The 25,554-nt window shown below is 38.1% G+C and overlaps 2 protein-coding genes across 2 annotated transcripts; both read left to right on the top strand.

The window, feature by feature from the left end:
• The first annotated feature begins 3,157 nt into the window (after window positions 1–3,157).
• Window positions 3,158–10,654, top strand: cenpk (centromere protein K). Its single transcript, XM_086296663.1, has 10 exons — window positions 3,158–3,285; window positions 3,519–3,608; window positions 4,347–4,403; window positions 6,107–6,170; window positions 6,294–6,340; window positions 6,425–6,507; window positions 6,674–6,772; window positions 7,428–7,563; window positions 7,644–7,697; window positions 9,766–10,654. Exons 1-10 carry the CDS (start codon window positions 3,283–3,285, stop codon window positions 9,919–9,921), a joined length of 789 nt encoding a protein of 262 aa, XP_086152789.1. The 5' UTR covers window positions 3,158–3,282; the 3' UTR covers window positions 9,922–10,654.
• Window positions 10,655–12,464: 1,810 nt separating this feature from the next.
• LOC147328357 (stromal membrane-associated protein 1-like) lies at window positions 12,465–20,487 on the top strand. The gene is made up of 10 exons (XM_086296655.1): window positions 12,465–12,764; window positions 13,220–13,353; window positions 14,371–14,456; window positions 14,572–14,647; window positions 14,837–14,899; window positions 15,023–15,098; window positions 16,885–17,012; window positions 17,768–17,984; window positions 18,615–18,952; window positions 19,631–20,487. Exons 1-10 carry the CDS (start codon window positions 12,647–12,649, stop codon window positions 19,763–19,765), a joined length of 1,371 nt encoding a protein of 456 aa, XP_086152781.1. The 5' UTR covers window positions 12,465–12,646; the 3' UTR covers window positions 19,766–20,487.
• The last annotated feature ends 5,067 nt before the right edge of the window (window positions 20,488–25,554 follow it).

Here is a 25,554-nt window from a genome sequence, read left to right as displayed (position 1 = left end):
AAAAGTGTTGCATCAAGTACTGCATTTTATATATTTTGGATTCTTAAAATTAGAATAAAATTAGAATAATAAAGATTTTTACATATTGCCACAAGGCTGGGTTTTCAGAAGGCTGTTTCAGATCACAGGTGAATGATTTATGGAGGAGAAAGGATAGTTTCAAAAATGTTTTGCAATTATAGTTAAGTGCTGTGACTCATCTAAAAGGTAATCAGAAGTCTGCAGGTAGATAAATTATAAACCATGTAGACCGCTTTACCTGAAAAAAATGTAGGAGTTATTAAATTCAATGATTCATGAAGTGTTTACTTTGGAGCTTTTCTTCAACTAGCGATGGTGGTGGTTGAAGTCTAAAATTAATATAGATTATGTTCCAACAGCATCTACTTATACTATTTAGAATGGATTTTTTTAAGCAGAAACAATGCTGTAAAGAAACCCCTCTACACATTAAAAAAAATCATAAAATCCATTAGCAGCACATGAATATATGTCCCTGAAGGAAAGATGAAGGATAAAGTGAAGAAAATGTTAGATCTGTGGCCTCAGGTGGGAGTTATTTAGCACATGTATTGATGATTTCTGTGTGGTGCACAGAACAAAGCATGAAAAACTACAAGTGGGGGGAAAAAAAGTGAATAAAGTGCATTTTCACTAAAGTCATCTGGAAGCTCATCCAATTCTAAATATCTCATCATTTAATCATATGAGGTCAAAATACATTTGGGTGAACAAAAAGGAAAACAAAAGCAAAACAAACAAACTTACTATCCATACCGTTACATGCCAATTTAAGCCATCCTTTAAAAAAAAGTGTAGCTGATGACAAGCTACAAGCTGCAGCCAGCTCCAGCTTAGCTTCTGAGACAAACAGAGACACCTGCTGGTGTCAACGGGATAGTGACCTGCACTTCACTGAGCAGCAAACCAGCCATGCTGTGTGTAATGTGTCTGTGTGTGTATGAAAGAGTGTGTGTATGAGAGTGGTTGTATATTATAAAGCTGCAACTGAATTATCAAATATGATACATATTTTTAGATTGCTTTATTTGAACGATCAATATCAGGCTGGTGGAACAGTTCGTACAAGACTGGTAATGAAAACATAAAATTAGAGGTGGAATGTAATCGTAATGGTAAACAGTATGTAAAAAGACATAAAGCAAGATTTAAAAGGAAGCAGATATTGAGTATGTAACCTCCATCGTCCTTAAGAAAATTGTGTTGTTTTTTTAAAAATAAAATAAATAACTAATAACATAAAAATAGTAATTTCTTGATTAGATGAGTATGAATTTAATAACTTGATTCCTACATCTTATTGACTCTTTCTCATTTCTCTAAGCCTTTCTTTCAGTGAATATCTCTTATCAGACTTACTAAAGAGCTAATGATGCCATATTGAGGATAATAACAGATTTCTTGTTTTACTTCGTACACTTGCATGAAATCATCCTCATTTCCTGCAGTCTTACTACATCTTCACCTTGTAAAAATCCATCTAATGAGTTTCTACCCTGACATGCTCTTGGAATAATGAATGATATTAATACTACACACGCCTTGCGTGTTGAAAGAATGAGCGTTGATCTTTTAATATTTTCAAAATAGAAATACCTCAGGTATAAGTCATTCTTTCAAATGCATACATAAAGTGAAAATCCACAAGTGTAGCACTCAAGTATAACAAGTATGGTTGTGGGTTAATGAATGGTATTCGTACTAATTGGGCAGGTCAAGCGGTGCTTAAGTAAAAGTCAAGATATGAACCTATGAAAAGTGCTAACTGTCATATTTAAATTGTATAATACTGGATATTTTATGTAGTGTGAACTTGGGTATTTTAGACCACGTGCAATAATTCAACATTGCATGTGAATAACATTAAACCTTTGGTTTCATCAAAAATGTAACAATCACCTCATCCTCATCCTCTCACTACACACAGACTGTATTTCTTGGCCTTTCACAACCAGACATGCTTTCTGTTGTTTTCTTGTTACTATGCTGTAATGACTAGTTTCACGCTACTTTACCACGGCATTTTTCAACTTCTTTATCACCATTTCTTTTTCAGCCTCTCTCTTTTCAGTGTCTGTGATCTCATGTGTATATGACTATTTTCACGTGTACATGTTAGTTAGTGTTTGTATGCACATAAGAACATAATCGAGCACATGTGAACACACATCACATATATAAACACATTTAGAATAATGAAAAATATATTTACTATATATGAAATAAATGAAAATATTAAAATAGTATTAAATACATTAATAATATAAACACATTTATTAAGAGGAACCATTAGAATATCTGATAAACACAACTGTTCTAACATATATAGGTAAGTTCGGCAGTTAGAGTAACTAAAAATGCTTTTTCATAAACATTTAGTTTGTTTTTCAATATGTCAGCATTTTATCTGACATTAGAACTGAGATTATAAATGATTATGTATGTATGTATACACATATATATATATATATATATATATATATATATAGTAAAATTTCACGTGTCAGGCCTGTTACCGTGCAGTTTTATGAACTATATTCAACATCAGGTACTGCCATTGCCCATCTTAGCAATCTCTATATACTCATTATGAACAAATGCTAAACATCAACTCCTGTGGCAAGAGTTCTGAGACAATCAACACTTAAACAGCCCATTGTATCTAACGGTCTAATCTGTTTTTTCTGAGTTGATCATACATAATCGTGTCAGCGTCCCAGTGGCAATTTGATGTTGTCACTGAGAAGGAGTTACGGTAATAAAATAAGTAAGCAATAAATAAGCGTCTATCTAAATGTTTTCCCTCTAAAATATGTGGCCCTCCTTTGGGACACGTTTAATCAATAATTAACCTTTTTTTTTTTAAATTTATTTGAATTCGTCATTATTCAATACTTTGTTTTTTAACTAATTTTACCATATAATTTATTTTTGCTTTGGTTGATAGTCTGTAGGGTTTAGACTTTTTATGTATTTTTTTCTATTAAAGAGGGAAAAACAGCCCCTCGGTGTTCATGGCTCTGTAAAGATGTTTCAGTACTTACCCTTGCTTTCATGTGGGAAGACGGATACCTGGTGGGATCTAAAACTATGCAAAAACTCGTTTACAAACGTTTTAACAAGCTTGCGCATTTTAGCGCAACAATGGCGCTCACCAACATCCTCTCTGTCGCGGATGATACGTCATCAAAGTTGGCGGTATTTTGAAAAGCGAGTAGCGTCTAGTGTTGTGGTCCGTGAAGTAGGGAACTGTTGTTAAACATGGTAAGACTGATCGTCGTCTAAAAAAAACTCTCGTCATTTACACGTGCTTAATATAACGCACGATATTATATAATGTTTACATGCCTTGCTAACGTGTGTTTACGTACATTCAACTTTTCACCTTAGCCTGTAGCTAACAAGCTCTAGAAGAAATTGTACCTACTTGCACCGCTCCAGTTTTTCTTTAGATTAAAACGTACACGAATATGCGTCTTTGTTGTTTACGTGTTCAGGCAGACGGCCGGGCAGCAGCGCAGCTGTCAGAGGCCGCCCAATCTGAGCTGCTGGACATTTGTGAGGAGCAATTTGCGCAGCTGGAAAAGGTACATGTGAATCCAGTGTGTCCAAAAACTTTTTGTCTTACCATACATATTGTTTTGGGGGGATTGGGATAGTATGGAGCCACTGCAACAAGTGGGGTGACCAAGAGGTGGTACAATGTGAGAAATATATTACTGAAGTTGATATGATTTTTTCCCACTTTTATTTTCACACAAATGTTTCTACATAAGATTCAAAAAGTTGATTCTGTTCTTGAAGAAGTCACTTGGATTAGTGATGAAACAGTTCTGCTAAAAACTACATTTTCTTAACTGGTTGACTGAGCATGCATCAAGATATGCAAGTTAAAGTTTTGGCAAAATTTGTTCAGAGTTACTACATTATAATTCAGTACATTTTTCCACTTTCTTGTATAATTAGAAAACTACTATGAATAGAAACTAAATATTTTTTCCATAGTCTTATATGATAGGCCTATGCTCTGTTGTTTAGCTGTTAACACTCTTACCTGTTATTTTTTTTTATCTTAGATTTGGTTCTTTCAGGTAATCATCATTAGGTTTCAGTGTCGATGCATTCAGAGATCTGCAACTTTTCTTGAACCACATTTCTTCTGAGAATCAAAATAGTTGACTAGGCTAGTAAACTAGAACCAACCAAAATCTGACCACATCACATATGTAAATATGTTTTTAAAATGTGTAGATACTTTATCTCTAGCCCCTTGTCACACACTTTGTGATAAATGGGTAAAATGATAAACTGTGTTTGTCTTACAGCTTCAGAATGAGATTATACTGTGTGAGCCAGATTTTTGTGAGAATCCTCAAGAACAGGTGAGATGATTGTTTCCAAATGTTCACTTGTTCATTGCTTTCGCTGCTTTAACCTCCTAAGATCCAACCTCTTTCTCTTTGCTATTTGGGCTGATTGGGACCTGATGAATGTAAAAACAAAGAATTATCTTTTTACCTGATTTTCTCTGCAAGGACCTGATATCCACATATGAGGACGTTCAAATTAAATTTCAATAGGACGGTGGCAATATAATGTCCTCGTAAGTGGACATCAGGCCCTTGTAGAGCAAAATTTAGAATTGTGGTCTAGACAACCGAAAATGTGATGTCCACATATGTGGACGCCAGGTCCTAGGAGGTTAATGTTACAGAAAAAATGTGGAAATCCTTAATTTTAAATATCTGAGAAAATTCATATCTTTTTTAACATGGTTTTTAACATTTGTCAGTTTTTTTTTAATGTGGTAGAAAATAACTGTAAGAAAAAAAAAGTATATACTCCATCACAGACCCGATATGTGAGTAATTCCAGTTTGTTACCTGAATGATGCATAAACATTACAATTTTCACCAGATAAACCATGCTAATCTCCACAGTAATACTCTTGCCTACTTTATTTAGGCTCCAGTAGCTTCTGATTCTCCTAATAGCCTGATGTCCGTGTATTAGGAACAATTAGGAGCTTTTGGCTCGTAGTTGGTATTGTAAATTGGAACTGTGATAAAGTATTGCAAACTCTCTTTTGTTGCGGTTTTGGTCTGAGTTTCAAAATTGTTACACCTCTGGCATTTCTTTACGTGTGTGCTGATTGATTGGATGATGGTTACGTCAGTGGGTTCCTTTGGCCTATCAGCAAATAAAATATCTTAATCAATTGCAGCCATTACATTACAGCATCAAATTTGTCTTTGTACGCGATCATTCAAAGAGGTTTCTTTATTTTCCCAACACAAACAAGAAAATGAACAACAAAAACTAAATAATAGAAAATGCCAACAAAACATTGGATTAATCATCAGCCATACTGCAAATTTCAAGCAGCTACCAGCCCAGAATTTCACAATCTTTGCATCATTAATATTAACATCTTTTACATGTATCATGGTTACAGGACATATGAATTTTGCATAAAATGACTTAATGAAGAGGCCAAGATGGCACTTTTGGTTTCCGTTGATGCTCAAAATTAGCATTAATCATAAACATGTTGTATGTGAAAGGTGTTTACAGAGGCAAGATACGTTACAAAAAGAGCAATTAGTTTTTAATAGTTTGTATAGTCATAAACAGCTCATTAGTGCTATTCAAGCAGTAAAAAAATGTAAACATTGTGAGCATCAGCAGTGGCAACACTAAAAGGAACAGCTGAGTGTGCTTTAAATGGTGAGGTTAGAGACTCCAGCTGGCAATAACATAGCATTTCATGCCTGGTCAAATGCACCCTTGGCTCCATAGTGTAGTAGTTTACACATTTGCTTAACAAGCAAAAAATCCCATGCTTGATCCCAGGAGGAGATGCACATCTCTTTGGAGTTGCGTCAGGATGGGCATCCGGTGTAAAAACCTGCCAGATTAAATATTTGTAGAGCTTCCTGCTGTGCCGACTCATTGTAAATCAGGGAGCAACCAAGAGTAGCTGCTGATAAAGTGAGTTTTGTGTTTGTTTGTTTTGATGTCAGACAGCTTCACTGTGGCTCATCATTGTAATTTCTATTCCTCGTGACTGTTTTTCCTTCTATAGTCAGTAAAAAGACTGATTGCAACAGAAGCTGAGCTGAAGCAGTGGTCGACAGTGGAACCACAATGTAAGTTATCAGTTCTGGTCAACTGGTGATTTCAGGTTTCTAAAAAAAAAAAAAAAGATATAAATCATAAATGTTGTGTACTTTATCTTTTAATACAATTGACCTTTTTTATTTTTCATGCAGTGCTGGCAGAAAATTCTGAGATTTTGCTCGAAGCAGGAAAAGAAGAGGTGTGGTTAAGTTAAACAGTGAACTATTGCTTTTGCTCATTTACATGCATCACTCACTTTATGCAATCTTTACTTTTTCCATAGATGCACAAGCTGTGCTCTGAACTTGAGATGGTTGCTTCCTGTTTTGAAGCCAAAAGAGACAAACTGAAAGAGACTAAGGAACTGTATGTAACCCTTTTGTTACACTGTACATATTACATTATTTACTGTCCTTCTTCTGGTTTTATGGATGCCTTTCAGGATTGGATGAAGGAGACCATCCAGAGACTTTCCCTTTGCTATACTTTGTGTATAGTTGTGAAAATGTGATGCTTGTGTGTTTGTTGTTAGTGAGCTAAAATGGCTGGAGGAGAAGAAACAGGTGCTGGCTGCTGCCAGTGGTCACAGTGAACGACTTCAAATTGAAAAGGAGAAGTTGTCAGAACATACGTGAGTAGGATGGCAGCGTCACACTAAACCAAAAGGGATCAGGTGTTTATTTACACAGAATAGAGCAGAAAACAGAAATGCTTCAAGGGTAATATAAATTAATTCAGTTGAATTAAATTTTATTTATACAGCGCCAAATCACAACAGCAGTCGCCTCAAAGTGCTTTATATTATAAGGTAGACCCTACACTAATACATACAGAAAAAAACCCAACAATCGTATGACCCCCTATGAGCAAGCACTTTGGCGACAGTGAGAAGGAAAAACTCCCTTTTAACAGGAAGAAACCTCCGGCAGAACCAGGCTCGGGGAGGGGCGGGGCCATCTGCTGCAACCGGTTGGGGTGAGAGAAGGAAAACAGGAAAAAAAGGCATGCTGTGGAAGAGAGCCAGAGGTTAATAACAAGTATGATTCATTGCAGAGAGGTCTATTAACACATAGTGAGTGAGAAAGGTGACTGAAAAGGAAATGCTCAATGCATCATGGGAATCTCCCAGCATCCTACGTCTATTGCAGCATAACTAAGAGAGCATTCAGGATCACCTGATCCAGCCCTAACTATATGCTTTAGCAAAAAGGAAAGTTTTAAGCCTAATCTTAAAAGTAGAAAAATAAATCTATAAACTTGTTGATGCATGTGCATGCATTCTTCAGGATACTGCAGGATATCAAGGAAAAAATACAGAAAATGAAGGTCTACCAGGAAAGGCTGATGGAGAGCTTGGCGTACATCCTGGAGAAGCACGTTCCTCTCCCTCAGGAGGATTCCAGTACAAACAAGAAGAAGAAGGTGTAGATTATGGCTTTGCATGTGAAAAGTGCCTTATTATGAATTCATTGCACCTTACAGTCTTTTATCTTAATTTTCAGAACGTTCCTCATGAGATTCATGAAAACTTGATTTCACTCAATGAAATTCTGGAGGTGAGTTTTTTCATACAAAAAAAACGAACTGTTTAACTCGAGTTTTTTTTATGTAATCAAAAAAAATCTCAGTATTTGGCTTTGGACAGGTAGGTGAATGAAACAGGTGATGAGGTTTGATATTGAGGAGAGAAATGTGAAAGGAAAGATGGACCGCATAGAGGCCCCCTGTGTTGGTGTCAGGAGAGAATGTAGCTTGGCAGCATTGGATGGTAGTCTGTATGATGACTTTGGGCATGAAGAAGAGGAAGCGAGTGAAGGGAAGTTGAAGAAGGAAGAATGTTGTGGAGAGTGCAGGAAGAGGTTGAGGCAGGCTGTCAGTGGTACGGAAGTGTTGCCAGATGGCTGGCAAAGTAGAGCTAATGTTCTGGGGGAAACTGCCCAAAGGGTATCCTCTGGACAGAAGAAAAAGGACAAGGACACTTGGTTTTGGAAGGAGGAAGTAAAAAAAATCTGTTCAAATGCAGAGGTTAGCAAAGAAAAAGTGGGATAGTCTGGGAGATGAAGAAAATGGATGAGTGCTGGGAGGTTAGCAATGAGAGAAGTGGCAAAGTACAAGGCTTGAGTTATATGTGAGGCTGGACACTAAGAAAGGTGAAAATGACTTGTATGAAGCATGTGATGTGATATGTAAGACGTTATCACAGAAATGGAAATGTGCTAACAAGTGAAGAGAGTGTGGTGAGCGCCTGAAGGAGCTCATGAATGAAGAAAATGAGAAAACACAATCCTGAAGAGTAAGAGGATCCCTGAGGAATGAAGTACAGATTTTCAAGTACAAGGGTGATGTGCATCTCTGTAGCAATTATAGAGGGATAAAGTTGATGAGGCATACCTTGAAGATATGGGAAAGTGTTTTCGAAACTAGGTTGAGAAGAGAGGAGATGATTGGTGAGCAGCAGCATGGCTCCTTGCCCAGACATAGCACTACAGAGTCAATGTTTGCTTTTATAGTATTAATGGAGAAATATTGAAGGTCGAAAGGAGTTGTACTGTGTGTTTGTATATCTACAAACAGGGTATGATAGGGTGCCAAGAGAGGAAGTGTGGTACAGCATGAGGAAGTCATGTGAGGCTGGTGCCAGACATGTACGATAACAGCCAGACCTTGGTGAGGTGTGCGGTAGGAGTGGAAGATGAGTTCAAGGTGGGGTGAATTACATTAGGGAATGGAGTAGTAAAACATTGATCAGGAAAAAAACCCTAAATTTTCATCCCAATATTTGAAATACTTCTGTTTTGAAGATAGCTTCACACATAGTGTTTCCTTTTTTTCACATCATTCACTGACACTTTTGTATGTGACTGAAAAGTATCCTAGATATTGAGATAAATAATAGATTTTGCTGAAGATAATTTAATTATCTCTGATAAACCCCCCCAGTTATCAACCTCTAGGAAAGAGCTGGCACTCCACCAACAGATATTTGACCTATTATAGAATAAATATGTGTTTAATTATTAACAGCTGCATATTTCTTATGTCGACAAGTCACATATAAATTAGCCCTACGTTTGTTGGCTGTGGTGGAACTGGAAATTATAAAAACCCATTGTTAATGTTACATTTTCTATAGAGATGCTGTTTAAGGCCCTATTTTAACCACACAAGTGCAAAGAAAGCAGCAGGTCTGACGCATGTGGACTGTGTGGGTGTGTCATGTTGCTTTTGTTTATCAAAGTAAAAGGACAAAAAGGCTGACGTAAGTGCTATAAAAGCGAGAGTGTAGTGATTAATCGATTCACAGTAATGATCACCCATGGCAGCAAAAGCTGATGTGTACCAAAAGGCATGATATCAACTTAACCTTTAGACCTGAGGGCAGCTTTTATGATTTTTTTTTTTTTTTTTTTTTTTTTTTTTAACTTGTTCTGTGATTGAATGTTTCTGTTCTTGATAATCATGTAAATATCCTATATTTTTGTTAGTGGCCATCACCTATTCCTTCAATAAGTAAAGGAAGTAAAGGCAAAATAAAACTCTAAACTTATAAAACTGTTTAAACTTGTACCTTTACTGCAAATATGCTTCAGCCTGGTCTTCATCTCCCTTTTTATAAACCTGCAGATTCTCATGAACAAGGCTCTGAACACACCACACGACCCCTATGTGGCGATAGATGACACATTCTGGCCACCGTATGTAGAAATGCTGCTCCGTTATGGAATTGCAGTGAGACACCATGAGAATAACTTTAAGCTCCGCTTGGAAACCTTTTTCTGAAGCACTGGTGCATTAAAAATCTAAAGCACTGTGCTGAAACTGAGTCTGCTTGTGCAGGGAAACCATTATGCATGTTTTTGTAAGCTAGTAGGAAGTCCATGGTGGAGAAACAGTGATGCTAGGGTGTTCCTGAATTTACTAAATGCATGTGTAACATTTCTATGTAGATACTTTTTTATGGTTGTCTATTTAGACTTCTTAAATACTGTTTAGTTAAAATGTCTTGTAAGCGCACCTATTTTTCTAGTTCCATTTTTACATATTCAAATGTTATTCAAATGTATGAGTGTTTTATCCAAAGTATGTGTTTCTAGAAATCCCATGTGTATGTCTGTTTTTCATGAGAATTCATATTTATCAGCATAAATTTAAATTAATCTTAATTTTGGTTTCATTTAACTGTTTTCTATTATGTTTGAAAATTAGGAAAATATGTTCAGTAATGGTGTGTGTGTGTGTGTGTGTGTGTGTGTGTGTGTGTGTGTGTGTGTGTGTGTGTGTGTGTGTGTGTGTGTGTGTGTGTGTGTTTATACATTTTCTTGTCCATGTTTAATAAATTTGGAAACTTTAGATGTGGTGTTGCTATGTAATTATTGTTCCGAAGAAATTATCTCTGGGTATCTTCATACTGTTGTACGAAAACAACTAGCATAATGTAAATGTTTTAGTGAGGTGATCATTTAATCATGTTTAAAACTATGTTTGTACTTACAAACAATGTACAGAAAATAAAATACGAATTGACAAAGTGAAATCGTGCAGATATTCCACACAATACAGGGAGTGCAGAATTATTAGGCAAATGAGTATTTTGTCCACATCATCCTCTTCATGCATGTTGTCTTACTCCAAGCTGTATAGGCTCGAAAGCCTACTACCAGTTAAGCATATTAGGTGATGTGCATCTTTGTAATGAGAAGGGGTGTGGTCTAATGACATCAACACCCTATATCAGGTGTGCATAATTATTAGGCAACGTCCTTTCCTTTGGCAAAATGGGTCAAATAAGGACTTGACAGGCTCAGAAAAGTCAAAAATAGTGAGATATCTTGCAGAGGGATGCAGCAGTCTCAAAATTGCAAAGCTTCTGAAGCGTGATCATCGAACAATCAAGCGTTTCATTCAAAATAGTCAACAGGGTCGCAAGAAGCGTGTGGAAAAACCAAGACGCAAAATAACTGCCCATGAACTGAGAAAAGTCAAGCGTGCAGCTGCCAAGATGCCACTTGCCACCAGTTTGGCCATATTTCAGAGCTGCAACATCACTGGAGTGCCCAAAAGCACAAGGTGTGCAATACTCAGAGACATGGCCAAGGTAAGAAAGGCTGAAAGACGACCACCACTGAACAAGACACACAAGCTGAAACGTCAAGACTGGGCCAAGAAATATCTCAAGACTGGTTTTTCTAAGGTTTTATGGACTGATGAAATGAGAGTGAGTCTTGATGGGCCAGATGGATGGGCCCGTGGCTGGATTGGTAAAGGGCAGAGAGCTCCAGTCCGACTCAGACGCCAGCAAGGTGGAGGTGGAGTACTGGTTTGGGCTGGTATCATCAAAGATGAGCTTGTGGGGCCTTTTCGGGTTGAGGATGGAGTCAAGCTCAACTCCCAGTCCTACTGCCAGTTTCTGGAAGACACCTTCTTCAAGCAGTGGTACAGGAAGAAGTCTGCATCCTTCAAGAAAAACATGATTTTCATGCAGGACAATGCTCCATCACACACGTCCAAGTACTCCACAGCGTGGCTGGCAAGAAAGGGTATAAAAGAAGAAAAACTAATGACATGGCCACCTTGTTCACCTGATCTGAACTCCATTGAAAACCTGTGGTCCATCATCAAATGTGAGATTTACAAGGAGGGAAAACAGTACACCTCTCTGAACAGTGTCTGGGAGGCTGTGGTTGCTGCTGCACGCAATGTTGATGGTGAACAGATCAAAACACTGACAGAATCCATGGATGGCAGGCTTTTGAGTGTCCTTGCAAAGAAAAGTGGCTATATTGGTCGCTGATTTGTTTTTGTTTTGTTTTTGAATGTCAGAAATGTATATTTGTGAATGTGGAGATGTTATATTGGTGTCACTGGTAAAAATAAATAATTGAAATGGGTATATATTTGTTTTTTGTTAAGTTGCCTAATAAGTATGCACAGTAATAGTCACCTGCACACACAGATATCCCCCTAAAATAGCTAAAACTAAAAACAAACTAAAAACTACTTCCAAAAACATTCAGCTTTGATATTAATGAGTTCTTTGGGTTCATTGGGAACATGGTTGTTGTTCAATAATAAAATTATTCCTCAAAAATACAACTTGCCTAATAATTCTGCACTCCCTGTATATGCAATGATCGATGGTTTCAGCTACCAAGTACTTAAAATACTTAGACGGTTTTTTGTGTTTATTTTCTTTAATTGCAGAGATTTGTTTAGGGCCTTGCTTTTAAGGCTAAGCTTCCAGTTTCTTGGCGGAAATGTTAAAATTATTTCGTCAGAAATGTTTTGCGTCATTCAACGTCACGCCTCCCATCCAATCCAGTGAGGCCGCCGCGTCAGCTATAGAATACCTGTGGGCGGAGAAGCGATTCCGGTTCCGGGTGTTTTCATATCCCAGTCGGAGGCGATCATACCTCTGATTATGCTATTTTATCGGAAACTTTTCTCGATTGACCACTGAATAAATTAGAATTCTTTTAATTAAGATTGCCCGATCAAAGCCGACAGCATGGCGACACGCTCGGAGAGAGAGAAGGCCCAAAAACTCAACGAACAGCACCAGGCCATCCTGTCCAAAATGCTGAGAGAGGAAGACAACAAGTACTGCGCCGACTGCGAGGCGAAAGGTGTGGTGTTCGTTTTGTCGGCGATTTTATTGTTTAACTGTACAAAGTTAGCAGTTTCACTCAGAATCAAACAGTAACGGTAACTAACAGTATAACATCCGCGCTTCTTAGCTTAGCTTAGCTAACTGGCCCAAGCTAGTCACCTGACATTCTTCCCTTTAAGCTAAACTAAGTGGTTAACCAGCATGCTAACTTCTCTAAAGCTACATAAGCTCCCCACAGGGCTTCTCCCTCGTCGCCGTATGCTTAGTTACCGGGATTTGCAAGCGGTAAACAAACTGTGTCAGGTCTTTCTAAGAAACTTCAGCCAACTTTTTTTTTAATTAGATCATTGACAAAGAATGTAGAACTTGCATCCTACGTTTCAAGTCACAACAAAGACTAGAATGTTTGAGTGTTTCTTCCGGCGTTTTTGTATCTTCACCTCCCAAACTGGGTTTAACTGTCATTAACAGGTCCAAGATGGGCATCCTGGAATCTGGGGGTATTTATCTGCATCCGATGTGCTGGCATCCACAGGAACCTGGGAGTGCACATATCCAGAGTGAAATCAGTCAACCTGGACCAATGGACAACAGAACAAATCCAGGTACTGATTTCTTGTTTTTCCACTTTTCCTGTGTGCATTGCTGAACTGACCTACCGGGCAGTAGCCCTGGGGGCTGAGAGGTCAAGGGACTCTGGGTCTAAGTCCCTCTGGACTGATTTGCTTACTGGCACAACATGAATACAAAAAATGCAAAACAGCTTAAAGGTGTACCATAACTTCTCTACACTGAAAATAAATAAAGCAGAAAATGTAAATGAACACAAGAACTGAATGCATTTCTCCTTTTTTAAATGTGACATTTAAATGTCTTTGCCAAGTATTCCGCTATTGGCTCTCTAATCCTTTTTTATGTACAGTAAGCATAAATATGGTTAGAAACTGTGAAATGTTTTTTTTGATTGGGCATATGTGTTCTCCACTAAATGTAACCTTCCTTGATGGTTCAGAGCTGTTACAATATTGCTGATTTTTCATTTGCACTTCAGGAAACTTGGCCAGACACAAAAACAGGAAATTCTGTTCAGTGGCTAAAGACATAATTTCTTGTCCGTAATGTGGGTCAAGCTTTAATTTTCATTATGCACTGTCATCAGGACTATCAATACCCTTCATTTATGTCATTTAGAATTTACTTTAATAACCACTTTTTAAACTGCAAATTACTGTACAAGTGAACTTGCTGTCATACTAACAACTAGTTGACATTTTAATGACAGCTTCAAAATATCCAGGCTTGTGTTAAATACTTAATTGCCAGGAATATTGAAGAAATATTGGTGTCAAACCTCAGTCAATGACTAAAACCAAAACTGATTGCAGTATTTTTAACCTTAACAATATAAACTATTCAGTCAAACTGCATAAGTTGGCTTATCACCTGGGGGGCTATTTTCTCATATCTGAAAAGTGCCACATAAGGTATTGTACACCCATTTTTATCTGTTGTGCCATATTTGTTATGAGCGAACTTATCATGTGTTTAGTCAATTGATTGCCCCAATGAAACACTGTATCCTAACATTATCCATTTTGTTTACATCTTTGTCTTCTCTTCAGAGTATACAGGACATGGGTAATACCAAGGCCAGGCGGCTTTATGAGGCCAACCTTCCAGATAGCTTTAGAAGACCTCAAACAGACCAGTATCCTTCGCTTAGAGTAAATCCACAAATGTAACAAAAAAGTGCCATGCAGCATATGTTTAACCGTTTTTTCCCTTTTCTTGGAGTTACATTTTTCTCTTAACCCTGACCTCAGAGCAGTGGAATTCTTCATCAGGGATAAATATGAGAAGAAGAAATACTACAGCAAGAATGTGACCAATGGCACCAGTGTATGTATCAACTAAACATTTCATGAAATTATTCATTTATTGTACTATTTTCTAAGTTTAGTCTGTTCTTGGAGCAAATGTAACCCACATAATTTCCTTAGTTAATAATAAAGTATTCCGATTCTGATCTAGATCTTCATAATGTTTTGTACTCACTCATTCTTCTTTCTTTTATTCTTTTTTTATCAGCCAAAAGATGGTAAGAAAGAAAGGGAGCCCGATAGAGGAAGCAAGGTGTCATCTTACACCAAGGTAAGTCTCGCATGTATTCCAGTAATAATAAACCTGTCTCAATATGCCCTTTAGCATTGTTTTCTTATCCACACTAAGTTTGTTCTGCTTTTGAATTTTACAACCCTTTCATTTTTTTTAAAGAGTGAAGAGTCCAAGCCAGTTCCCAAAATCAGCCCTGCTAAGACTGCAGAACCCTCTGTGAACCTACTAGGCCTTGGTGAGTGTGAAAATGATTCAAGTTTAGCACCACCGCCAGAGGACATCCTTATTGGGGGATTTAGTGAGAGTAGAATGTGCTGTGGGAAAGTTCTGACTAATATATTGTGTACAGAATTAGGATAATTAATATGTCTGAGTTTATTTGTTTTTATTTTTAAGTATAGATAAGTTTCCAAGGTGATATCTGGATGTAGTACATGACATCTAGCAATCAAAATACACTGTAATTTACACTGTAAAATCACTGTTTATGTGATGGTGATTACCTCTACACTTTGCTCAGCTCTGCATCTTGATGCTGTGGTGTTACCTGAGATTGTTTACTTTTTGGTTCAGCGTTAAAGATTGTCTCCACCCTTAGCTGTGCTATCTTCTCGTTTCAAACATGTGGCTCTGCATGTGTTTACCAAACAATGGAGGAGAGAGAAAGTACCATATTTAAAGGGTTTGGTTGCGTCAACTATCAGCATATCTGTAACACAGCAACTAAACCATCTCACTTGTAAATGATAGATAGCAACACCATTTGGTCTTCTCCGCTGTCTGTATCAACATTGCGCTGACGTCTTTTCAACACGCTGCTGTTACTTGTGGCTGTGATGTTATTTCTGTTGCTTTCAATTTAAAAAACCACTGCAAGGTTTTTGAGTTGAAAAGAGGAAGTGCTTCAGCTGCTGCAGTAGACATGTAACTTCTTGTTTCTACTTTAAATCCTGATGTTTATCTAGAGTATAACTTTTGTTGGATCAGTATTAAGTAAGTGTAGCAGGAAAGAAAGAAGAAGGGGCAACACTGGATTGCACAACATAGATATCTCTGCCATCCTTGCACCAAGTATAGGTTTTCTTTTGGCTTGATTGCTAGATCACTTAAAGTAGGTCTTTTAGTACATGCAAGGTTTTCTGGCATGGATAGATTTTAGCAACTTCTTCCAAAGCGTTATTAACTAAGGCACTTTTTTTTTCTTTTGTAGAATTTTTTTTCATTTATTAATGCATTTTTGACAACTTTGATTTCTCAAATGGTCAGAAATAAAGGAGAATGCATAAACACAAACATGTTTCCTTTACAGTATGAGGACAAGCTCTGTTTGCATAAATAGTCACTCCCCAAAAGCTCGTTCTGAGCCAAGAGGAACTCTGATGTGAATGGAAATGGAAGTTATGTATATTTTTCTGTCTTAATGTTCAGCTGTTTTGTTTGAACAGTGTGCGCCTTTGTCATCAAATTGTGATATCTTCACATTAGTTCTTGCTTTTAAATTTCTGTACTTTATTTTTTTCAGCATTATAGCTATGATCGGTTTTTGGTTCATAGGAATAATTCATTTTATTAAAGAGGCTTCCTTTATTTACAGTTAAAAGAAGATGCTGTTGTGTTTTTGACTGGCTTAAGGGTTGCTTGCATTATTTGGATATCATGTTTACTGTTATTTTTCTTCTGTGGCTAGTGAGCTAAATGGGCTAAGCTGATTAATTTTTTATTGCGCTAGCTGTTGTTCTCACTGCGTGGGCAGCTTTGTAGCTGTGGGAGGTTTTTACAGTTGAATATTTAAAAAAGAAAAGAAAACATTTTATGAAAGCAGTTCTGTTCACTTTTAACACCCTTTCTATGTCAATTAGCCTGTTCTATAAGGATTATATTCCTGAACTTTAAATAAAGATCTTTTAATTAATGCAGACCACAATCAGGAAATGGTCAGTGGGTAGTGGGAACTATTATTTCCTGATGTATTTTTTTTAAGTTCCACCTGTAAAACAAATTTTTCCTTCTTTCTGTCACAGACGCACCAGCAGCTGCATCAGCTAACAACGGTAGCACAAGCACAAGCCAGAATAATGACCTGGATATATTCGGCCCCATGGTCTCCAATCCCCTGCCCTCATCCACATCCACAGCTCAGTTTTCTCAGGTAAAATTGAGAAAGCATTTCCCAGTTCAGATTTAAATCCAAATTCCGATTATTGCTCAGCAGGGCTTAACAGTCACTGTTGCCTGGTTGTAAAATTGAAATTAAATGTGCAGTAAAAAATAAAAAGGCAAATGATAACCATCAGCGTCAATAGCCCGCATGACAGTATCACCAGTGCTGAGAGACAGTGAGTTTAAATGAAAGAGAGGCAGAAACACACTTCAGAATATGAATGCAGTAAATCAGGCACTCTTGACTTAACATTGAAATGGGGCTTAATGCAGTGTTTACTTTTATTATCACTGCATTCATTAATTTTGATTAATCAAAGAATTTATCAGTTAGGTATAAAATTTAAATATATTAATACTTAGTCAATTTAATCAATAATTCTCTTTTATTACCTATATTATAGAGATAAAGCCTTCAGGGGGTGTCGGCTACTAACATCTCACTAATAGATCACAGCTGAATCAGAGTAATCATGCAGGATAGGCCCATTTTGTATTTATGATCTACATTTATACATAGCTAAAAGAGGCCCCCCAACAAGACTGCCCAAACAGTACTGTTATTGAAGGATCTACTGCTGTTTGTTAATGGTAGTTGTCTGCTAATTTGTAAATTTTGTTTAGTTGCGTTTGTACAGCACACAATAAAACCGTGTGAGCCATAGATTTGTCACAAAAATGGGTGCTTTTTTTGTCATCGGACTTTAAATCTTCTAAACATCTCAATCTCTTTCCTGCCTCCAGGTGAGCTCCAATAACTCGGCAAGCACTCCGACACAAGCTCCAGCACCTGGAGTGTCAGGAGGAGTAGCCAACTCAGGGTCATTACAGGGAGACCTCGACCTGTTTAGTGAGAGCAGTAGCACCACTAAAGCTGATGACGCAGCCAAGAAGCCCCTGTCCAAGGACTCCATCTTGTCTCTGTATGGGACTAACAGCATGTCCCAGCAGCCCCCCACCGGTAAGGATTTACACACAAACTGAAATAACACCAGTGCCATATTGTAAATTCAACCCTGTTACGAAGAAAAATCTATTTTATGTAGAAACAGTCATGCTTAAAACTTTAACCACAACTCTTTTTGACCTATGAGTCCTTTTAGTTTTTATTGGATTAATTAGTCTACATTGACAGCTTTCGTTTTGTCACCTAATAGATGCAATTCTTTCCCTGCCATTGATGAGCTAGAAGATGCAGAAACCCTGGATTCTTATTTGTTATTTAAATGCAATGCAGTATTTTAAGGTCATTGAGCCACTAAATTGAAAATAAACTGGTTCTTATTTTTTTGTAAACTGCCTCCTTTTCCCTGCAGTACCTTAGCAACACACCAGAGGGCCACAGCCCACACTTTGGGAACCACTGCCCTTGACTAATACTTTGCTTGTTAAAGTAATGCAAATGTGGTGACATCACATGATCCACAAGGAACAAGTAGATACCTGTATTTTGCAGCTCAGTCTCACGGAGCTTTGCTGACTTATTTTCCTGCTTAACTAACAGACTCCTTAAAACACACAAGCAAGTTTTCAAAACAGACCCATACCTCAAAAACTAACTTGTTTTTTTTATGTTCTTGCCTCCTCTCAGCTGGCATGTTCATGGGCCCCTCTCAGATGCAGTTTCCTGTCCAGGCAGCAGCTGGTTACCAGGCCTTCCCTGGTATGGGTACAGCCATGCCACCCACTACTGTCATGGGTGCCATGATGGCTCAGAGCGGTGCACCCATGATGGGGCCCAGTCCAGGAATGATGGTTGGGATGACGATGCCTAATGGCTTCATGGGGAACGCGCAAGCCACCGGTATGATGGGCATGGCCCCCAGAATGATGGGACCACAGGGTGGTGCAATGCCTACAGGCATGATGCCTGCTCAGGGCATGTATGCCATCCAGCCTGGCCAGCAGGCTCAGTGGAACATGGGTCAGGTAAGGAAATAGCTTCGCTTTACTGCAGCATTGTGTGAGGTTATTTAACAAGAGACCTCATGTTAAGACTTGTGCTACTGGTTTCAAGTATGTCACAGTCACAGGAGACTTTTTTTTCTCAAATGTGACCACACCCAGAAGAGTTGGTGCATTGCACAATAGTCCATTGTGAAGCCCTCTACTGTACACTTTGTAGAGATGGAGCATCCAGTATTCACTAGATGGCAGCACAAGCATGCAGCAGATTTGTAACTATGCACTAAATCCCTAATATATACTGTAAGTAGTTTAATTGTAAGTGTGGACACTCAAATTGAAGATGAACTTAAAGCAATCTGTACACATGCTATAAAAATTGCATGCTGTCTGTACACAATTATTTCCCATAATGCAGTGTACGCAGAAATTGTAGGAGCTGCTCACAGCTGTAAAGACTAATCTATTATTAGCATAAAACATTACATTATTTAGAGTTTTATTACAGTTAGCACGCAGGGTGGAATTGGGACACAGTCAGAACTTCAGTAATGAACTACTAGCGGGTGGATGGGTAGTAGTATAATGTTGTCCCAGTTAATCTTCAGTGATTATTTCTAATCCAGGCAAGGTATGGTAATAAGTCAGATGTAGGTGATCCTGCTCTAGTGTTACTCACACTAACCTCTGTAACATCCCCAGGTGAACCAGCAGATGTCAGGGCTGACTCTGAATGGTGCGGGTGGTCAGATGGCCTTTGGTCAACCTCCGTCAGCTATGGGCGGGTGGGCTCCCACTGGTTCTGGCCAGACTCTGAGCACACAGCTATGGAAGTGAGCCTTCATGCAGGTCGGTGGTTGGGCAGAGTAAAAGTCGAGGTTGCAGGATGTGCTTCTCCGTACCTCACTATGAACTGATGCCCATTTCGATCACAGACCAGCCTTCAGAACATGAAAATTGTATCTCTTTTTTTTTTCTCTCCTTCTCCCTTTTCTGTCTCTCTTTCTCTCTATTGTGTGAGTGAATTGGGAGTCATACAGGATTACAGCCTGGCAGTTTCTGCCTGTCGTATGGTTTTTGATCATAACTTTTATTTTCCTTTTTTGGAAAAAATGACAAGAAAACAACAGTCCCATCATCAACATCGACATATCAGAAAAGCTGCAGGACCAGTTAAACAAGCTTTTATTGTATCACTGTATCATTATAAGATTATAGAACATTTAAATGAATAGTATTTAAAGGGAGAAGGGTATGACTATGAGGTCAGTTGACACTGCTCCCAGATGTACAGCGCTGTATAACCTTCTTTTAAAGTACTTGGTGGTTCCCCTATAAAATTAAAGTGATAATAAATAATTTCCTTTTACGTGTGTTCTGTAAAACAGATGTCAAAGTTTTTTTTTATGTCTCAAATTGGTGAAATGTAATTGTTGCAGGGACACACCCACTTTTATTTCTCTCATTTGTCTAACATTCGATCTAGTTCTGCTGTGGCCCTAAAAATAAACACAGTGAACTTAATAATCTTCACAACATGTACCCTGGATGCATTCTTGTTAGCGGACTCACACAAAGCATTTTGGCCTTGTACATAGATGAAGCACGAGACTCCCTCTTCACAAATCCACTAGTCTGCATTCCTATTGTGCTTCTCGATCCTGGGACAAGCATTCAGGCCCAAAGTTCATAAAATCATGAACTAAACTGAAGTTCCTGATTTGATGTGTTTTTGTTACTTAGTCCTTACAATTTTAGGACACAGGTTACATTTATGAATTGTTTTCATGGAGGCAGTTGTTCAAAAAGCGTTGGTTTTTCACACTTGGGTGGGGTTACTGATTACATGCAAACTATTCCTGAGACCAACTGAACCACACCCAGAGCCACCCCTTCAAGCGGAAGAGTCACACGGGAAGAGAACATTGTCGCTGTGAAATACACATTTTTATCATCAAGATGGAATGAAAAATAGACGGTGGGTACTTTGCAAACCAAGAACATCCCCACGTGAGGTGGTTATAATTCAGAACCAGTAATGTACACTTCCATCTTCTTACTGAAGCAATACTTATTGAATATTCAAACTTGGCACAATCAGTTTTCTCATGAGTTGCTATGACCACGAGTCACTTGAACTCATGGTCACTGTGTCTTGATTCTAATTTTTAATAACCATAATTCAATATTTCAAAACCATGACAAAATATCCCACAAATATCTAATTGGATGAACTAATTATATCCAAAAGGTCATGTATCACAGCTTGACATCACATTGCTCTGCAAAAACATCTTTCGTAACATTATCCAGAACCTGAAATTGGGAATAGGATAGAAGGAATTTACCATATTTTACATTTGAAGTCATGATACTACCTACCTACACACGAGTTAACTCGAATTTTACTGCTTGGTAGAGACATGTAGCCTCTGGTTGCTATTCTAATTCCCAACATTGAGAGTATCTGACATTTAGCACAGCACAGCTCTCTAAAAGAGTATGTTGCTGCTGTCCTCTAGATGACAGTGTTGAGACAGTGGAAAGTTTTAGCTGGACAGAAGTATTTCACAGCGACTTAAAAAAAAATGGGATTTAAGACCCAAACTACACTGCACCATAGTGCGGACCGAGAGTCCCTGTGGGCTGTGAACCAAAGGCGTTTTTCTGCTGTGAGTCACTCCTCCTCTTGTAGAGCAGAGTGGAAGAGGTTCGCTGGACTGTGGTTACATTATTTCAGTAACTTGTTCTCTGTGCACTGCTAGTAATGCCAACGCATTGTAGCCCTTCACTTGAGCTAGAGGCTTTTATTTAACAATAGAGCTCTGTATAGCAGCACAATGAATCTAAACCAACACAAAGCATCTTCAAGTAAGTCAAGTTAGAGCTTGTCTCCTGAACTTTGATGGATATTCATTTCAGCAACACAATGTAGATGTGACTATGCCATGCTCACTGTATTACTGTTATAAAGTTTAAGTTAGGTGCATGAGAGCAAGTCTCTCAGTAAAGAAGCAACTTCTTACTTACCAAAGTGTGGCGGTAACAAGCACCTGGTGGCAGTGTAACATTAATCTTTGTAATAGAAGGCCAAGTTATATGATAAGTCTTTGCCCCAAATCTCCTGTCTTACTGATAAGCTATGTGCTTACTATTCTGCGGATATACGCTCATGGTGTAATGTGTATTTACGTATTTGATTTTATTTACTTGGTAACTTGCTGAGTTTTCTCCCTTCCTAACATTGCTTGTGCAGTATTACATACAGTATATAAAGTTTTTTATATAGCTGGTGCAGTGAATGCTCTTTTGTTGAAGTTAATTTGTGGGCCTTGCAGGAGCTGGAAAATCATAGTCAGACTATGTGTTTACAGCCAGTAGGGAAAATATGCTTCAGTCTGCCTCAGAGTAGTTTTGATCAAGTGGTTTTTGTCTTTTTCATCCGGTAGTTATTCCGAGTTTTGTGTTTGTTAAATGGTATTTTAATTGTGTTCTTTTCAGTACACAAGACATGTCTTTTGTTTCTCCACCTATTGCATGCTAGGATGTGTTCCTCTACACATCCACCCAGCTTATGGGAAACTTTTAAAAATGGATGTGGTTTGAAAAATCAGTTTTACAGTCATTGGAGAAAAATGCTACAGGATCAAAGCTATTCTTTGGGATAAGCTCCCTCTTTCATAGTAGTAAACATTGCCTAAATAGATGCATACTGGTCTTCACACTGTGGCTTATCAAACCAGCTCTACCTGTTAAACAGCCACCATTCAGTTAAGTCGGAAGGATATGTGTCCCTGAAAGGTTCAGTGGTGAGAATGTGCTGAAAGCGAATACTCTGCTTGCACAGGATGATCAAAACACTTACAGAGGCTTGAAAAATAACATGCAGCTCATGCTTGGCAGGGCTTGAAAGCCCCTTGAATTTGTTTGGCCTTGTTCCACTCTATCTCTCAACTGTTTCTGCGCCCTGCTGCAACTCCAACCCAGTTTGAAAACTTTCACAGTAAGGTCTGATGCCATGAAGTGTTTGAGACCTTTAGCAAAGAGGTTAGGCATTCCTCTCAGCTTGTATGGCAAACTGTACAATGCTCCAGAATAGAGTCCGCCATCCGAGTGAAGAATGTTCCGGCTTTCACCAGCCCCTTAATGGACTTTTTGACCCTGAACCATTAACAGTGCTGCCAATTAGTACATCAGGCTGTTTCAGACATCTTTAATACTTAACTAAACATTTTTCTGATAGGAAAGGTTAATGTACTTTAGTTAAATTCCACATTGATATACAGCAGGCCTAGTGAAGTGTTGAATAAACTCTGCTTTCTTAGTATAATCTTGTTATCAATTGGGTCAAGAAGTAGTTTTGAAAGGTGCAGTAAAGCTTCTGTACTACGTCTGTGCTAAATGCCTGCTAGCAGCCAGCTAACTTAGCTAAGCACAAAGACTGGAAACTGCTAGCCTGCCCAGTCAGGAAGAAAGCAAAGTGTTTTGTCCAGTGTGATGAATTGCTGTTGACTGTGGAAATTCAAAACTGTGCCAATAGATAAGCTGTTATTAAAAAAAAAGTATGACTACAACTAAAGGTTACTGTTGCAGTTTATGTTAAATGTTACATGCAAGGTATTGTGTGAAGGTTTCTTGTATGGATTAAGACACTAATCGTGATAACGCTGTTCTACCTTCTAGCTAATGTATGATGAAGGGTAGGTTACCGCCTGGATGGGGCACATCTGACTATGAAGCCAAGAGACACTTCATGCTCATACTTTGATGTGTTACTCATGAAGTAGGCCTGCAGTAAACAACTTTCTTTATGATCCTATTTTTGTTTTTTTATCCTAATAGGGACCAGCATGGACTTCTTTTTAAAACCACAATAATATTTCCCTTGTAGCAAGTAGAAAACATACGGGTTTAAGATGCTTCCAGATGTCTTCACTTTTCCCTTGAATTAACTTGAATGTTCATCTTTATAGTCTGTGATTCAGCGGATGGCGAAATTAGCTTAGCCTGGCACTCAGCACCACCTAAAAGCTGGGATGTCATTTTCTGTCTAAGTTAAATATTATACCAGATAAGTTGTTAAAACAAGTGGTGAACACAGCCAGAGATTAGTGATACTATTGCAGGGGATGAAACCACTGTATGATGTGGAAAGGTTTCTTTTACACAAAGACCAAATCCACTAAAGTATTCAGCCAATGCTGACTTTAACAATCAGTTCATTATTAGTTTGATTGAGCAGAATTTCTGTTATATGCCAAGTGTCTTCCTCTTTCACTCTACAAGCCCCAGGCTAGCCTTGAATGGCAAGCAGCCACAACAGTGGGAAATACAGAAATCCTGTTTGCAACTTGGCAGCGCTTTTTATGGGGTTCCTTTATGCAGCCACGTGCAGACAGTTATTAACCTGTTCATGCTGCACATGACATGACAGCTATTTGTTGTAACATTCATTATAAGGTGAGGCTCCTCTACAAATTAAACCAAATTGCTTAAACACTTCCTCTTCCAGTTATGTGGGAAAGTCTGGTTTATAAATCATTCATAAAATTGCAGTGATAATATATAATGTTTGGTCCTCTGTTATAAAGTAATTGATTGTAAAGATTTCGGTCAATGTCATGGCCCACTTGTCCCAGATAATGGAGGAAACTTATATAGACTGAGGGTGATTAAAATTTTTGCAATTCAGCCTACAGCCTCTAGGATGGTACATCCATACATGCCATTTCCAAAAGGCAAGGCAAGTTTATTTGTATAGTACAATTCAACAACAAGGTGATTCAAAGTGCTTTACAGAGACATTAGAAACAAAAACAAATAAAAAGCATGATTTAAAATTGATTAAAACAAACAAACAAACTAACTAACTAATTAACAAACAAACAAACAAAACAGTATATAAAATCAAAACAGATAAAATCAGAACAGTAGATAAAATCAGTAGTTAAATGTAAGTTTTGAAATTTAAGCTTAAAAGTGTGGATTTGGTGCTTTATTCAAATGCAGCTGAGAATAGGTGAGTCTTCAAACTGGATTTAAATAAACTGAGTGTTTCAGCTGATCTGAGGCTTTCTGGGAGTTTGTTCCAGATATAAGAAGCATAAAAGCTGAATGCAGCTTCTCCGTGTCTGGTTCTGACTCTGGGAACTGATAAAAGACCGGATCCAGATGACCTGAGGGATCTGGATGGTTCATACTGGGTCAGGAGGTCACTGATGTATTTTGGTCCTAAACCATTCAGAGCTTTATAGACCAGCATCAGAACTTTAAAGTCGATCCTCTGACAGACAGGCAGCCAGTGTAAAGACCTCAGAGCTGGACTGATGTGGTCCACTTTTTTGGTCTTAGTGAGGACTCGAGCAGCAGAGTTCTGAATGAGCTGTAGTTGTCTGACTGATTTTTTAGGTAGACCTGTAAAGATGCTGTTACAGTAATCAAGCCTACTAAAGATGAATGCATGGACTAGTTTTTCCAGGTCCTGTTGAGACATCAGATCTTTTATCCTTGAAATATTCTTGAGGTGATAGTAAGCTGATTTTGTTATTGTCTTAATGTGTTTTTCTAAGTTTAGGTCTGCATCCATCACTACACCCAAATTTCTCGCCTGGTTTGTGGTTTTTAGA

Source organism: Aulonocara sp. 'chitande type north' Nkhata Bay, linkage group LG6 (assembly GCF_057382095.1).
Source record: "Aulonocara sp. 'chitande type north' Nkhata Bay isolate Kocher_YH1m ecotype deep benthic linkage group LG6, A_spYH_male_GT1.1, whole genome shotgun sequence".
Lineage (NCBI taxonomy): Eukaryota > Metazoa > Chordata > Actinopteri > Cichliformes > Cichlidae > Aulonocara > Aulonocara sp. 'chitande type north' Nkhata Bay.
This window is presented reverse-complemented; position numbering and strand designations above follow the sequence as displayed.

Coding starts and splice junctions, on each gene's coding strand:
- cenpk (XM_086296663.1), top strand. Junction 3,609..4,346: donor AATTTGCGCAGCTGGAAAAG/GTACATGTGAAT, acceptor TTTGTCTTACAG/CTTCAGAATGAGATTATACT. Junction 6,341..6,424: donor TCGAAGCAGGAAAAGAAGAG/GTGTGGTTAAGT, acceptor CTTTTTCCATAG/ATGCACAAGCTGTGCTCTGA.
- LOC147328357 (XM_086296655.1), top strand. CDS start 12,647: ATGGCGACACGCTCGGAGAGAGAGAAGGCCCAAAAACTCAACGAACAG. Junction 13,354..14,370: donor GGACAACAGAACAAATCCAG/GTACTGATTTCT, acceptor TCTTCTCTTCAG/AGTATACAGGACATGGGTAA. Junction 18,953..19,630: donor CTCAGTGGAACATGGGTCAG/GTAAGGAAATAG, acceptor TAACATCCCCAG/GTGAACCAGCAGATGTCAGG.